This window comes from Xyrauchen texanus, chromosome 29 (genome assembly GCF_025860055.1).
Source record: "Xyrauchen texanus isolate HMW12.3.18 chromosome 29, RBS_HiC_50CHRs, whole genome shotgun sequence".
Lineage (NCBI taxonomy): Eukaryota > Metazoa > Chordata > Actinopteri > Cypriniformes > Catostomidae > Xyrauchen > Xyrauchen texanus.
Genome location: NC_068304.1, coordinates 8,249,647 through 8,266,674, shown reverse-complemented (window position 1 = coordinate 8,266,674; position 17,028 = coordinate 8,249,647). Strand labels below are relative to the sequence as shown.

General features: G+C 35.8%; 1 protein-coding gene across 2 annotated transcripts in view; it reads left to right on the top strand.

Annotated features, from left to right (window-relative positions):
- The window catches only part of LOC127622629 (ras GTPase-activating protein 2-like), a 69,548-nt gene extending 60,961 nt beyond the window's left edge, over window positions 1-8,587 (top strand). For both annotated transcript variants that reach the window (XM_052096639.1, XM_052096640.1), the window contains 3 exons: window positions 317-420; window positions 2,150-2,330; window positions 4,879-8,587. In XM_052096639.1, coding sequence (XP_051952599.1) covers window positions 317-420; window positions 2,150-2,330; window positions 4,879-4,909 — 316 coding nt within the window. In that variant the 3' untranslated portion in view covers window positions 4,910-8,587. The remainder of the gene's footprint in view (window positions 1-316; window positions 421-2,149; window positions 2,331-4,878) is intronic.
- Window positions 8,588-17,028: the final 8,441 nt, after the last annotated feature.

The window sequence follows — 17,028 nt, the reverse complement described above, 5'->3', positions numbered from 1 at the left end:
AGAAACACTACAGTAAAAAGGAAAGTCTCAGCCGACATTTTAATGATTACTGTAGCCTATATCTCAGCAATGGTTTGGAGAAGAAACATAACAATTCTATCCTCGTTCACGATGCTGTCTACCTTAAATAGCGGTTTGGTATTGTGTTGGGTCACCACTTGATGTCCAATGTAAAATCTGGGTTCTCAAGCAAAACCAGTTGAAATCCACTGCTTTATGCAACAATACACACACATACACAATGTTATTTGTGTTGAAACCATGTATTGTATTGTGCACATGCTTACTGTCTTTTATGCCTGACTCTGCACTATAGGACAGTGCTGGCTAATATTCAACTGGACATCGATTGTGATAGAGAGACAGAACGAATCTTCTCTTTCTTCTCGTCCAACCTCTCTAGACTGCAGAAGATGGAGGGTCTGTATAATTTAAATTAACTTATGCACCCTTAATTCTGAATCTTAAAGTCGGCGTTCAATCAAAAGTGACTCTATTACTTAATACATGTTCCTTGTCTTATTTTGCATAATCATATGTTTTCACAATCTTTCATGGAAATAATAAACTTCTCCACCTCTGCATCAACCTTTTTTTTTCTGCTGACAATACCAAGGCTATGCAGGTGGGGGAAAATAATATTAACTAATAATGTTATATTCGTATGTACTTCCATGTCTAATCAATCAAATCGATCCTGTTAAACCCCAGTGGATAAGAAGTCCCACCCTACAATATTTTCACCCAGATGTATAGTGCCAGTCTTTGGACACACTAGTCATGCTTTATTAGTAACATTTTCACATTTGAAAAACGGTAGTTTAAAATGGTATTATGATCGAGCTTCTTCAAAGTCGCCAGCCTTTGTCTAGATTCCAGCTCTGCACACTCTTATCATTCTCTTAAAGGGATAGTTCACCCAAAAATGAAAATTCTCTCATCATTTACTCACTCTCATGCCATCCCAGATGTGTATGACTTTCTTTCTTCTGCTGAACTCAAATTAAGATTTTTAGAAGAATATTTGAGCTATTTTGGTACATACAATAAAAGTGAATGGGTGCCAACATTTTGAAGCTCCTAAAATCACATAATGCAGCAAAAAGTAATCCATACAACTCCATGTCTTCAGAAGCGATATGATGTGTGTGGGTGAGAAACACATCATATTCTCATTATTCATGCATATCGCCCCCTACTGGGCAGGGAGGAGAATTTCAAGCAAAGCAGAACTTAAATATTGATCTGTTTCTCACCCACACACATCATTTCACTTCTGAAAATATGGATTAAAACACTGGAGTTGTATTGTTTACTTTTATGATGCCTTTATGTGCTTTTTGGAGCATCAACATTTTGGCGCCCTTTCCACTTGCATTGTATGGACCTGCAGAGCTGAAATATTCTTCTAAAAAATTGTATTTGTGTTTTGCAGAAGAAAGAAAGTCATACACATCTGGGATGGCATGAGGGTGAGTATATGAGAGAATTTTCATTTTTGGGTGAACTATCCCTTTAGGCAAAGTCGTGAGGTGCATGCTTTTTAAACCGTATTTAAAGAGTTAGTTCGCTCAAAAAAATAATTTAACCACCCTCATGATATCCCATGTGTGTATGATGTTCTTTCTTTGGCTGAACACATTTGAAGAAAAATAGAAATATATCTCATCTCAGTAGGTCCTAAAAATGCAAGTGGATGGTGATCCAAAAATCACAGATAGTCAGCATAAATGTCACTAGCAGTTAAATGAATGTCTTCTAAAGCGATACAATCACTTTTGTTGTGAAAAAGATCACAAAAAAAAACTACAAAGCATCACTTCAGTATGCGCGTGTGATGTTATCGCATTGGCATGTGAACAGATTGTTCTGAGACGGCGCTTATGATTAATGGGGATTAAAAGATGTGGCTGGATTTTTATTATTATAGGGTGGTATACACACACTGCCAACACACATTTATGTTCAAATACCATGTAAAAGTGAATTTTTACTGAAATTGTTTGTCATTCGGAATTGTTGCTATTGACTTTAAACTCTTTTATCATTTTACCATGTTTGTTGGTTACAAGCCCAGAGGCTGTGTGCATTCAATACATGACTGCTGACTTGTTTGTGTGTGTGTGTGTGTGTGTGTGTGTGTGTCCAGATGCCTGTGCCGGTATGTCCGTGTATCTCGGGCAGCAGAAGGAGCAGGAGGAGTATTCAGCCTTCACTATACAGGACCCGAAAGAGACCTTCCGCACCATTAATGAGATCAGAGCTGTGCTGGAAGAACTGCAGGCTCACCACGACTCAAAGGGGGCGCTAACCGACGAACCAGGCACTATGTAAGGCTTCCACAACTTGTTACAGTTTTGAAAACTAGTAACTAAGTAACACATCTTAATTCAAAAGACAAGGGATATTTTCTGTTTTTTTTTTTAACCATGTCCATCAGTCATTGTATGTACAAATGTCAGTGGAGATTTTGGGAATTTTTTTTATTTTCTTTAGAAAGTCATGAAAATTCCCAGCACAGTGTCATTTCCAGCACATCTCAAATTCTGTAATATGTTTAATAGAATTGTTTGGTGGAAATGGTGCTGATGGAAATGGCGTATTTAATGTTTTTGTAATTAACCCTATAATGCCGTATGTGATCATATATGATACTCAGCGTTAGATGGCTCCTGTTTCACCATCTGTTCAAGCTAAAAGGTAAAAAAAAAAAACATATGGTATGTAAGTTTCACATGTTTATGGCACCATCTAGTGGTTATTTGTGAAAAAAGTGGTTTCAGAGTTTTATCAATCTATTTATTTAAATGGCTGCAGACTTGCTTGAAAAGTGACTTATGTTGGGATAAATATATCTTAATAGAGTATTTTAATAAATTAAAGTGACAGTAATTATAAATGAGTAGTTGCTGAATATAAGCAACTTGATCTTACTTAAAATTTTGTATGTTATTTTATTGAAAAGCATATTGAAATCCATATGTATCAAAAACAACATGATCCGCACTCCTTTTTCTCAATTTCTTATATTTTATTCATATCTCACAGTTCAGGAGAACACAGACATTTTGGCCTCATGTAATTTGGTTATACAACTGCACATAATGTTTTTTTATTAAATCCGATGGTTTCCCTGGTGTGGGCATAAACTTCTAATCAACAGTAATTTTAACATTCAACAAACATGATTCTCTCATTAATTACTTAACAAGCTTGTTAATTAGACAAGACATCTTGCTACATGTGTGAAGTGATCCAATATGTCATTGATGGTCAACGGTTTAGTTCATGTTAAAGATATGTATCTACATTTACATTTGTCATATGTCAAGCTACTAGTGCCTTTCATAGGTCCATATCACCACCAAGAATCACATAAAGATTTCACCAGATTGGACTAAATACACATTAATACAACCATATAAGATAATGTCCTTTAAAGCCTATTGTATCAAAGGTAATACATAAATCAATTTTTTTTTAAAGTTTGCAATTATTTTTATTTTATTTTTTAGTTTGTCTAATGGTACTAAAAACCATTTAATGTAAAAAATATATAGAGAAAGTTTTCTGACAATTCTTTTATATGTCAGGCTATACAGTGTTAAAATGTTGCTAATGGTCATTTCATGGTTAAAAAAAAAATTTATCCTAAAAACACACTTTTAATTATAAAAATTGCCATTTTTGACCTAATATTGACCTTACTGTGGCTACTCAAAAACAAACAAAAAGACAATGTTAAAAAATAATAGTTTCAGCAGTGATTTTCTTGTACCAAATTATGAATTTACTCAATATATGCATGTTTACTCAAGGATAAGATGTTGGAGTGATGGCTGATGGAAATGGCACCTGTCTAGATTTGATAAAAAAAGACTTTTTTAAAATAGTGATGGTGCTGTTTTTTACTTCAGTAATGTCCTGATTATACATTGTGATCAGCTGAATGCCACTTTAGTGAATAAAAGTAACAATTTCCTTCAGAAACAGCAAAATCTGAACATTATTCCAAACTTTTGGCTGCCAGTGTACATCTTGACTGCTTGTGTATACCAGTGCATAAGATGTCCTTTTGTGCTTTGAAAAGTGTGCTTAAGCCCTGCTTAATTGTTCCTCACATGTCTCTTGTCTCATATTTCATTTAAAGCATGCCCTTCACTGAAACTTGTTTTAGTCTTAGTTAAAAAGTACACTAACTTTTGAAAAAACTAATAGGATCAAAGCTGGTGGGGTGTAAATGACGCCTCAACTGTGGGACAGTCGTTATTTTAAAAAAAACCTTTTTTACACAATAAATATTGAAATGGTTTGTTTATTTCACTCTTTGTTTTGATGAGCATAGTTTTAAACCTGTAATAAGTCAAACATTTTAAGCAGATTTTCATAGTTTAGTATTTAAAGTCTTGGTCTGGGACAAGGCTAAAACAGTAAATCTGTACATAAAAAGCATTAGTTAGGTACCAAAAATAAATGATTAAGGCCTGGTAAAAAGTTTCCAATTAAATTTGAATGAGACCCTGATATAACAAAAATAAAAAATAAGTTGAAATCTCTTTGTTTTGGTGAAAATCAACCGCTGGGAAATGAAATGCCCTGAAGTTGAAGAAGCAACCATATACTGTGCAGTAAGTAGAATGCGTCCCGACATCCTCAAACCAAAACAGCTTAAAGGGTCATACAGCTTGAGGTTTCTCAATCCTGTTTTTTGAGGTATCATGTACAGTGAAGTCGTAAAACCAACCGGATTCCCCTCATAACGGTTTCCCATTCGTTTAACTTTAAATGCATTATCTTGTAAACAAAATCCTGTGTTCGACAAGATTTACTGAAAATTCTGCTTTTCAAGTCTAAATGCTGTACGTTCTTTTTTTGCAGTGAGAATCCTATAGTGGGAAAGACAGCGTAACGTTGTGGCTGAAGGATCAAGTGGTAATGACAGCCACACAAGTAGACGGCACTGTGTTTGTCGACCTAGAGGAGTACAGCCCTACAGAATGACAAAGCACCGAGAACGTTCAGAGAGCCACTGCCGTTCCACACGTGACTGGGCCTAACCTCTCCAGCAACGGCCTGATGTATTGTGCACATGGAAGAATTTAGCCAGTCAGTCATTGGAAAAATCATGCTCTTTTCTCTGTGTGCCTGTCCCGTCTCAGTCTTATATCAGTTTTTTAAGATTGTCCAGTACCTCATGTGTCAGTTGGCACAGTAAGAAAACATTCTCATCACTTCTTCTCCATTCCTAACCAGGCTGTGAAAGTCCAGACACCACAAGTCTGTGAGAAATTTTAGCTGCTAAAATACTCTTTGAACAAACTGAACCTTTCTCAGTTAAATTAATTCTCAGAGTCTGTTCAGGCCTTGGTTGTCGGATCTTTTTGACAGCAAAATAACTGTATGTCAAAGGGAATATTGGTTTTATTATTATTTTTCCTTTTATATCATTCTCTATCTGTCTGGATTTCTATCTGTAGTGGATAGAATTAATCTGCCTTATAAAATCAGTGGAGGTACTTACAATCCCACCTGTGTATGAATTAGGGACTAATGCAGAAGCACTTTAGATATTTGGAATCTTCCAGATGTTATTGTTTTAGATACGTGGTATCAACCTTTTTGCCCCCAATATTGATCAGTTACATGATCAGCTAATGTTGTGTAGATACAAACATATCCTGTAGATTTTTACTAGCTATTTTTCTTACACCAAAGAAGTTGTTTTGTAGGCTTTCATGACTTGAAAAAAGGTATACATGTAGTTTTCTAATGACAGGAATTTTAAAAAAGGCAAGTGGATATCTATTTTTGTTGGCATACATTTTGGGGACATCATCAATTTTTATAAATCAAGAAGAATTTTTCAATCAGTCCATCTTTGAAATTTCCCCCATTACAAAATTTGGGATATTTTATTGTATGCTGTCATAATTATAAATCGTTTGCTCAGAATTCTGCTCTACAAGACACAACCACCGGTTTTATGTTTGCTTTGTCACAGTTGTGTTATATTATTGTGGTGTATTTGTCGTGAATGTTGAATCCCACCTTCTGATTCATACAGGTCTACATATTGATTGATTCTTAAAGTGGGTCTGAAATTACACCATTCCCAACCCTACAAGAACACTGGGGTCTAGAAATCAGAGACCACATTGAAAATCTGGGATTATTATTTTTTTTTATTATTTTATTTTTTTTTCATTTAAACCTAGAAATAAAAAAAGACATTTGAAAAATATATGAGTTAAATAAATATTCTAGGTCAATAATGTAAGCAGATTTGTGACATTGACCATGTTAACTCCTTTCTCATAGGTCTGTCAATTAATTAATTACATGATATGCTGATTGATTAATCAAATGAATCGCATATATCAATATTTGCCTAGAAAAGCCCCTAAATAAAAATAATTCAATGTTTAATGATTAAATACAACTAATTAGTTAAAAAGGAATATAAAATAAAGATAAAAATTCAGATATTTTTGCAGACAATTAAAGCATTGATCATTCAATACAAAAAAGCAGCTTTAAAAGGCAATATATTTTTTAACTGTTTATTTCAATATCATTGAACATAAGCCTATCATTTGCCTACAGGCCACAGCAATCCCTTTTGCAATTGAATTCATCAATCTGTTTGATGTTGCCTCATTATAAGGACACGTCTATGCACACATATGTCAGACGGGGGCTTTTGGAGCATCTCACTTTGGTTGCGTCACATCATAAACAATGTTTTTAGATAACTGCATCAAGTTAAATGTAGTTTGAAACTTAGAAAAACACGTAATGAAATGCCTACCTTCAAAGATGCACTCCGTCCAGCTGTGTTTCAATGCAAGAACGTGTCCTCATCATGTGCTGTCAGTATGTGTGGACTGTTGCCTGTACTGAAATGCATTGCCTCTTCAGCTGGTGTTGCGCTTACTGCCCCTTGCTGACTGGGGTTCGTAAAACATGAAGGTGGTTTTCAAGGTTGAATTGCTCCAATAGTAATTGTTTTATATAATGAATTGCACTAAATTAACATATAAAATTGATAGCCCTAATAATTTGATATTAAAACTATTGTATTAAATTACAAAGCAATGGCAAAAAAAAGATACATGCTGATTAGTGGTCCAAGACATTTGGACCCCACTGTACTGTATTTGGTCACATGCACAGCTTATTTACCATTTGGCATACTTGTGTTCTGTAAACTTCAAATCCACCATTTGATATACTTGTGTGCCACAAAAACCAAATCTTAATAGCTGAGATAAACAAAACAACTGACTAGCATATACCTGTTAGTATGGGAGTATATAGTATAAAATTGAAGTGTACTTAGCATGATCATTTCTTACCTTTTATGTTTCCTAAATTGTTTTTAAGAAACATCAGTGTCAGAGAATGTTATGTCCAAAAATATGAAAAACTGTTAATGTAGGAACACAAGGGCCAACACATTGTGGCTAACTTTGACATCTCAGAGAAAGCAATTGGTTTCTTGCATTCTTCATAATATTCCAATTGTTCTTTAAGATATATACTACTAATAATAGGTTTTAGGAGATTTTATTCTGAACAAACTCTTTTGAACAGGAGTACACACAGGACTGTGAATTTTATTTGATGTGCCTCTCACAAAATACTTATTTTCAGAATTAAGATTTGTTTCGCACTGATAAAGAGAATTGGAGCACAGTTTGCCATTTGGGCACATATAAATATGCAACATTCTCCTTCCAGTTGAAATATTTGGTGTCAAAAATGTCTCGTATATTTATCTTTTCGCAAATACAGAATGTGATGTGTAGATTTTCGTAGCACACTGTGAACGGAATTATGTCATACTAGCTTAATACATTGATCGAATGGTACGTGGATGTTAATCTTGTACTCTGAGGGTCCAGCGAGCTTCGGCAGAAATGTGGTAGTGATCTTCCTCGATTCAGAACTGTGGTTCAGTCCTTCATTACACTTGTCTGATCAAATTTAGTGGTTTCTGTGGCTACATTTATTCCCCTTATCTTTGAACTGGGCATAATTGCTTCTCTTTTAAAACTACAGAAATCATTACAACCCCCGACCAGCCACCTTTAACATCCCCATCCCACCTGAGGATATTTTTTTAACTTTCCCAATTTAGCACTTTGCTTTGAGTCATGGGAAATAATGAAGATAATGTCATTTTTCTATTTCTTGAAGTCCTTATTTAATGTAAAATGGTACGAATCTACAATCACCATTTCATAAGATGGTTTCAAACTGCTATTTGCTCCTGTTATGTTTGTGCATAAATCTCAGCCCGTTGTGTAATTGGATTAAGTATCTGTGATCATCCTAATGAGAATCTTGTAGTTTGAATAATGCATTTCTTAAATTATTATATTTTTAGATCAATAATGCAGGTCTGTAAACTCCTATAAATATTTGCACAAATTTGACCACTTTTGTGTCAACCCAACTCCCATTCCTGTTCTAAGGTGTTACTAACTGTACTGGACATGTTTGCTTTAATTTGTTATTTAAATGTTTTTGTACCATTATTTTCACAATACAAGCTAACATAATTCCTCTGTTATTAGTTCTGTGGAATTCATTTGCAATAAATATATTGTTTGTGTTTTCTGTTTTGTGAGTGTCGTGGCAGTTTTCTATTCACTTATGACCAGTAGTGTTAAACTGACCGGTGCAATGACTTAAACAGGTAAAGTGAATTGGCTGCAGTAATAAAAGTACAAATTAAAATACAATTGGTTTTTATAACACTGAATGGTTTAGTATGTGATTTCGACAACATTCTGTTCCATCTAACAATTATAAAAATACAGTGGCCCCAAATATATATTTGGATACTTGAGCCACACTTGAAAATATATGACTTTCGTTGCAGCCTGGTTCTTAGGTTTAAATGACAAATACTAAATATACTCTTCAAAATGAAGACAAAAAGCATTTGGACACCTTGTGATTGTCAGATGCTAGAGAAACATGTTCTTAGTTAATGTGATGAACTATACCTGTGGTTACTCTTCTAGTTGACCTGTGTGAACTTGAAGGGAACTGACCTCATCCACTAACATCACTTGATTGTTACTTTAGTCTCTGTATGTTAAGCTAGAATAGGGAAAAGTACTGAAAAAGTTACACTCCAGCTTTAATTAATGTAGTGATAACTGGAACAGTATTAAAAAATAGCATGGATAAATATATTTTGTGTACATACTAATGTTAAACAATACAAAACACTGACTCAAACATCTGAAGATCATGAAGCACAAGCTCTATACATGACTTCAGTATACATGTAAACATGCAGACAGCAAGACAAACACGTTGAGATGGAAAATATTGTACATATTTTAATAAACTTTAAACCCCAACTAGATAAATGCAAGACAACTGCAGTGAAATACAACAGGAATTTAACAGAAGTTTTAAATCTTAAAATTAGTATAAACCCCTCATTCTTATTTTAATATCAACAGTTAGGGCAAATGCCATTGATCAGATGTCATTTGCCTTTGCAACACTGTAAGGCTGTCTATACAAGGATGACAGGAAGCCAGACTTCAAGATACGGTAAGCCTTTTTAATTTCCCCTGTTTGTGCCAACAGTATTCACAGTTTTTCACAATAATTTTCACAGTCTCTTTATGTTCGAACGCTGAGTTCGTAGTCCGTCTCTGACTCCCTCTGTTCTGTGGCTGCTGGCTTTTTAACCGCTCTCCTCGCTCTACTGCAATTAGAGACAGGTGTTAGACATAATTTAGCCCAGGTGTGAGCGCCCTTACCGCTTTTCTCTCCCGGACGGGCGCTTGACCACGCCCCCGCTGCCACAAACACCTTTCACAGTCTTCTGCCTTGATAGCTCAATACCCTCTCTTCTACCAAAATTTGACGATCTGCAATACAGAACAGCAAAAAGAAAAGGAAAAAAAACATATGATCATTTTAGGAACATTACAGATCTGGTTATACTGCCTGGCCAGAAAAATGCCAGTGGCTTTTAAAGATGGGTTGCATGGTGTCCCAGTAGGTAGCACTGTAGTTCCTTCAAGATTAAAGTGCAGTTAACATGCTGAAAATTTGGTACAGTATATAAAAGACAATAATCAAAACAATTTAACAAGAACTGAAACCAGTTTAACTTCCAGTTTAACCCTAACTTTAAGACAGCATACTATCGTCTTCATTGACCGCATTTAATCCCTAAATGGCTGCACCTATGTGACATTTCAGAACGCTGCTTTCTGCAAAACCCTGGAAGAAGTTGCTTTCTTAAATGTGAGTAAACATGTTCAAAGCGTTGACAGAATGAAAGATATATATGAAATGAAAGATATAGAAACCTCAGCGATGTCAAATGATGTCCACACAGCAAACTAACAAGGAACTATGCTTCTAACCACAGGTTAACCACACAAATTTGCGATGCTGTTTGCGAATGTTGGTTGGAACTATGGTTTCGGGAACTATGTTGGTAACAACAAAACTTGCTACCATACTTGGCTAATGATGCTTTTGGGAAATGCACCCTGACCAAGTGTAAACCTTCAGGCTTCATGAACCACATATGGATTTGATTTTACTACTCTCACAACTCTGTTATTAGTACAAGGTAATAAAAACATTAAGCCCGCTAAGACTACCCCTAGCACCGCCCCTGACCCTAGCATCCAAAGCCCATATGCCTGGATTACCCTGCACCCTCCATAACAGCACCACTGGCCCTAGAAACCACCCTGGCAACCACAACACCCTAATATTATGCAATTATCCATTGCACGGGCAAGCACACTTCATATTTTCTTCATGGATTTCTCATTTTTAATTACTATATCTAGGATTGAAAGACTGTAAAGGAGTCAATGGAAAGGATGAGGCAAGAACCGGCTTTTCAATATAAATAATAGTTTAATTTCAAACTCAGACAAAAGACAAACACACACATGACGGACATGTCCGTAAACTATCTCTCTCTCGTCGCACCACTGTCTGTCATCGGCCTTTATCCCTCTCGGAGGGTTAATTAGCCTGATAAGGGACCGTGTGTATAATCACAACCCGGCCCCACCCTCCGCCCTGCCACATTCCTCCCTCGTTCTCTCAGGCTGGGGAGCCACGGCCCTACCGCTCCTGGCGGTCAGGGTACACTTCCCTCCTCCCCTCGTGGACGGCGGTCTTCCTCCGACCCCTCCGCATTTCTGGGAGATGGCAGGGCTCTCCTCCGCCCCTGGCAGCGGCTCCATCGCTCCAGGCGGTCGGGGAGTCCAGTCCCCACTCGCCTCGCGGATGGTGGCCATTCACCGTGTCCGGGCGGTCGGTCTACTCCCTCCCCCGGTGGATGGCAGTGGCGCTCCCCTGGGTGGACGGCAGTGTCGAGGACTCCGCGACGGGCATCCCTCCTCCTTCCCGGGCTTCGGCACCAGTGTAAAGGAGTTCAATGGAAAGGAGGAGGCGAGAACCGGCTTTTCAATATAAATAATAGTTTTATTTCAAACTCAGACAAAAGACAAACACACACATGACGGACATGTCCGTAAACTATCTCTCTCTCTTCGCACCACCGTCTGCCATCGGCCTCTCGGAGGCTTATTTAGCCTGATAGGGGACCAGTTGTGTTTAATTACAACCCGGCCCCGCCCTCCGCCCTGCCACAAAGACATTTATTTTTATTCAAGATTTGTTTGTTTAAATCTTATCATGCAGCAGCCAGAGGTTTGTTGAAATATTTTCACATTACGCAATGAGAAATCAGTCAATCCAATTAGAATGCATTCTTATTCCCAACCCAAATGTCCAGCTTTGTGGGTCATGCTTGACCTGACATAGTCGTCACACTCTCTCTCAGGTTCTCTATCATTCCCTCCCTAATTTTTCAATCTTCTCCTCTGCAATCTTTGCTCTAGACTTGTTCTGTCTGATTCTGGATTTCTCAAGGTTTTCTCTCTTAGAGGCCCAATCAGCTTCTCCATTATATCTTTCTGCTGCTGGGATCCCAATACAAACACAGTGCTGAGACACGGGTCAGTGAATGCTGAGAAACTCTGACAATGAAAGGAAGATAAAGATGATGATGGTCTTGATGAGATTTAGAATATCTGTTATGCTTGTGCTGGTCCTGCAGCTCAAAGGAACAGTGCTTGGAGAGATAATCAACCCAATCAGAGGTAAAAGACTTCCCATATATCCATGTTCACATACACATATCATCCAAAACAGTGGTTCTCTTCTGGTGGGTTGCGAATTGGGACCCAAAATTGGTTCACAGGTCATTTCTGATAACATATAACCATATAATCAGCATAGATAGGACAGAAAATAAATAGGCTTATCAACTTTAAATAGGGAGGAGAAAGTTCTTCACTTATCTTTTGTTAATGATGTCAAAGCCAAGGCATCAAATCAAACTCTAAGGTATTTTGTAAGGCTGTCGATTTTATGTGGTGGTTCAATGCAATTAATATTTATACAAGAAAATGCTCAATTAATCACACCAACATAATACATAATTTTCCTACCATTGAAGCGATTCAAGATTAAAGTGCCACCTCCATGTTTTTTGAGACTCAGTCAGCAGGAGGCAGTAAGCATAGCTCTTGCTGCACAGGAAATGTGCAGCTGTACAGAAAACAAACTGAGAGCTGATCAAAGACAGCTGGATGTAGCACAATGCAGTGGTCTTGAGATGCATTTCTTTAAACTTAAAAAAAAAAAAAAAAATGCAGACCTGATAATTCTGTCCTAAAAATAAAAATTGTAATCGATTGCCAGTATTAGTATATTGGTGTAAATTCATCTGTCACTTGGTCAAACTAGGCATATGATAACATCCCCTCTAAAGATCATGAGCAAAACTGTGCAAAGTAAAAACATATATAATAAATACAAATTACCCACACTACATTGTGCTCCAGATAATAATAATAATTACTCCAGAATTTTATATTTTTTCATTTCAAAAGTGAAGGACTATTTAATTGAATTATGTGACTATCTACCAAGAATATTGTCAGATCATTCCTCTTTACTTATTTCAGTGCAACAGTCTTCGGAATTGCCGAATTGTACACTTTGGTGATTTAGCAACCATTTATTGAACATTTCTGAAGCTTTGAGCTTCATAAATAATAATATAGACAACTTTATGATTCCAAACAGGAATTCATTATTTGAGAGGCTATGAAAGCATTCTTACGTGGCCAAATCATCAATTATTCCTCCAGTAAGAAAAATAGGTTACAATTACTCTAAATTTTTATGTTAACAATGGATAGAGAACATTTTAAGACTAGAGATGCTCAGCTATTTCAACAATTGCAATCCCAAAAATTGGAATACAATATTTTGACATCCAAATAAGCAGAAAATGCACTTCTCAGATCACGACAGAAGTATTATGAGCAAAAGTGTTAGCGTGGCAAATAAGAAAAGAAGAAATTAATAAAACTATAACTACAATATGTTCGTCAGACAATAAATTTATTAAACACCCTAAATTAATTAACCAAGAATTCTTAGATTTTTGTAAATTCCTGTATAAGTCTCAAGGAGTAGAGCTGAAATTCAAAACTTTTTAAGCAAATTGGATAACCCAGTCTTATGTGTTAATGACGAGAAGAACTTGAGAAAGAAATTTCAAAAGAAGAGATAAAATTTGCGGTTCATGCACTGGCTGGAGGTAGAACACCTGGTTTGGACGGTTTCTTGATGGATTTTTATAAAACTTTTTTTTTTCTAAATTAGCCGATCCATTACTTTCGATGTATAAGGAGGCAATTCATAAACAAGAATTACCAGAGACTTTTAATCAGGCTTTAATTACAGTTTTGCTAAAACCTATCAAAAACCCTAATCTATGTACTTCATACCGACCAATCGCACTGCTTAATTCTGACTATACTAAAATGATCTTGTTCCGGTTAGAGCAGGTTTTTGCCTAATTTAATTCATATGTATCAAACTGGATTTATTAAAAATGGATCCTCCTTTGATAACATATGGAGGCTAATGAATATTGTTTATTCTGCAAAACAAAAAGATTATCCAGTGATTGCTCTTTCTTTGGACACAGAAAAAGCTTTTGACCAAGTAGAATGGCCTTATTTGATAGCTATTTTGCAAAAAATGAATTTCGTCCCTAAATTTATTGATATGATTCGTATGTTGTATGGAAGTCCACCAGCAACCCTCCATACTAACTCCGATTTATCTTCGCACATTAATTTGTCAAGGGAAACCAGACAGGGATGTCCTCTATCTCCACTACTTTTTGCACTAGCGGTGGAACCACTTTCCATTGCAGTACGGGCACACTAATCAATCTCTGGGCTAGAGTTAGGAGGCTTTGTACACAAAATATAACTGTAGGTGGATGATGTTATGTTATATTTAACTAACCCTGAATCATCTCTGCCTATCTAATCTCAATTATTGGAAAACTTTAGAGAAATATCTGGATATAAAATGTATATAAATAAAAGTGTTATGATGCCACTGAATGTGGATGTGGAAAAAATGCCCTTAAATAACATCCCTTTTACATGGAATCAGAAAAGATAGTTTATTTAAGACTAAATATTCCTTTGAAGTTGGCTGAAGCATATTCTTTTAATTATTCCCTGTTACTTAAAAAGGTAATGAAAGACCTGTAAAGATGGAACTCACTACTGTTATCACTAATTGGCAGGATAAATTGCATAAAAATGTATGTTCTTCCTAAATTTGTATATTTATTTCAAACTCTTCCAATTTCTATCCCATAAAAGTTTTTTAATAATCTTAATAGGTCAATTAGAAAAGGTATTTGGAATAATATAACTCGGAGCGCTAAACTTAAGACATTACACATGACATTTAAAAAAGGTGGATTACAACTCCCAGATTTTTTGCTTTATTTCTGGGCAGCACAAATGAGAGCGGTATGGTTTTGGCAGATGAATAGTACATCTCCACCTGCATGGAAACAAATTGAAAAATATAATGCAGGAGAAATACCTCTAGACAAGGCTTTATTCATTCCCCTGACATGTGTTATGAAGAAGGTTAATAAACCATTCATTATACACACTTGCAAATTGGGGTCTGAGATCAAGAAAAAATGTAAATGGATACTACCAGTATATAACAATACTCCAGTTCATTGCAACCCAGCTCTTCCTGAGGTACTAAGAGATGGGATAACACAATGTTGGTATGAAAAGGGCATTCAAGTGTTTGGAGAATTATATGATGAGGACACACTCATGACATTTGAACAATTGAGAACAAAGATTTATCTTCCTTTTAAACATTTTGTTTTAAATATTTTAAGGTGAGACATTATATTATTACATTACAAAGAGGTCATTTAAGGCTCCTCTCCTCACTCTCAGTAGACAATATTATAAGAGAGAAAAGGGGTCCAAGGGTTTTGTGTCTTATGTGAGTGGTGTGGCGTAGTGGGCTAAAGCACATAACTGTTAATCAGACCTGGTTCGATCCCCACAGCCACCACCATTGTGTCCTTGTCCAAGGCACTTAACTCCAGGTTGCTCCAGGGGGATTGTCCCTGTAATAAGTGCACTGTAATTTGCTTTGGATAAAAGCATCTGCCAAATGCATAAATGTAAATGTATACCAACTTCATTGACTTGTATGTATCATCTTCTAGACTTAAATGGGAAAAACATCTGGAATGTACTTCTGAACAAGATGGCTCTGATAGCAGCAAAGAAATGTATAGCTATACAATGGAAATCAGAAGAACCACCCAGTCATGTTGTATGACTTAGAGAACTTTCGTCCTATGTTACTGTTGAAAAAAAAAAATAATATATTGATAAAAAAAAGTACTGTGATGAAGTGAAGGGCTGAACATAGTCCATTCCCCTTTTAAAGTGTGTTGCAGCTTTTTCAAAGCAAGCTTGTTTAATGATTATCAGTGAATAGCCACATTCGACCACAAACGACCCAGATGGTGACACAAACCCACAAGCCTCAAATCCAACGTACATATTTTGTGAGTTGGCTACATTGTATGATGCTATACGATTTAGTTCATGAATGAATTTGTAAAATTTTATCACGTGCAAATGCCCGAATTTTTTATCCGGAAGTAAGCACAAGTTCCGAGTGTGAGGCTTCAAACAAATGCTTATTAATATTATGCTCTTATCCAAACCCCTCATCAGGGTTGGAGAGTAACGAAATACTTGTAACGGAAATACATATTAAAAATCTAAATATAAGTAACTGTATTTCACTACAGTTACAATTTAAATAATTTACATTTAGAATACAGTTACATTCAAAAAGTAATTTGATTACTGAAGAGATTACTTTCCATTTTATTGTAATTTGTTTAATTTAATATTTAGTCCTATCAGATGCAAAACATTTATACATATAAATGATTTGATCCAAAGTCCATTTGAACAGCTGTGAAACACTTTCTTATGATGTGTCACATTCATACGAGCAGACAGAGAAGTACGTTTGAAGTAGGTTTAGAGCAGAAGTAATAGAAATAAACCTTGGGAAATTGTCAGCTTTACCCTAAACTAAAATGCTATTTCTAGCCATTTTACATGCACATGTTACCAGACACGATCATATTTTATTATCAAGAACATTCTCGTTAGATCACAATTTCTTTTTATCTAGTAAGACCTTTCATATTTGGGCAAAAATCTTATTCTTGGTCATTTTTGTTTTGTTTTCCTGTAAAAAGATCAATTAGATTTATTTTTACAACACTGCATAAGATATTTAGGTTTTTCAGAAAATGTATTTTTAACTTGTGTATTTTGTCTTACTGTACTGGCTAGTTTTTATAGTCAAAACAAGTAAAAAAAAATCAACCAGTGCTGAAGAAGTATTGCAAAATTTTTAGAATACATTACTGACCTTGAGTAAGCAAATGGAATTCATTTCAAATGACATTTTACAGCATGTATTCGGTAATCTGTAGTTGAATACATTTCAAAAGTATCCCTCCCAACCCTGTCCCTCATCTAAACCTAACTGATCAGTAGAGTGTGTAAACATGAT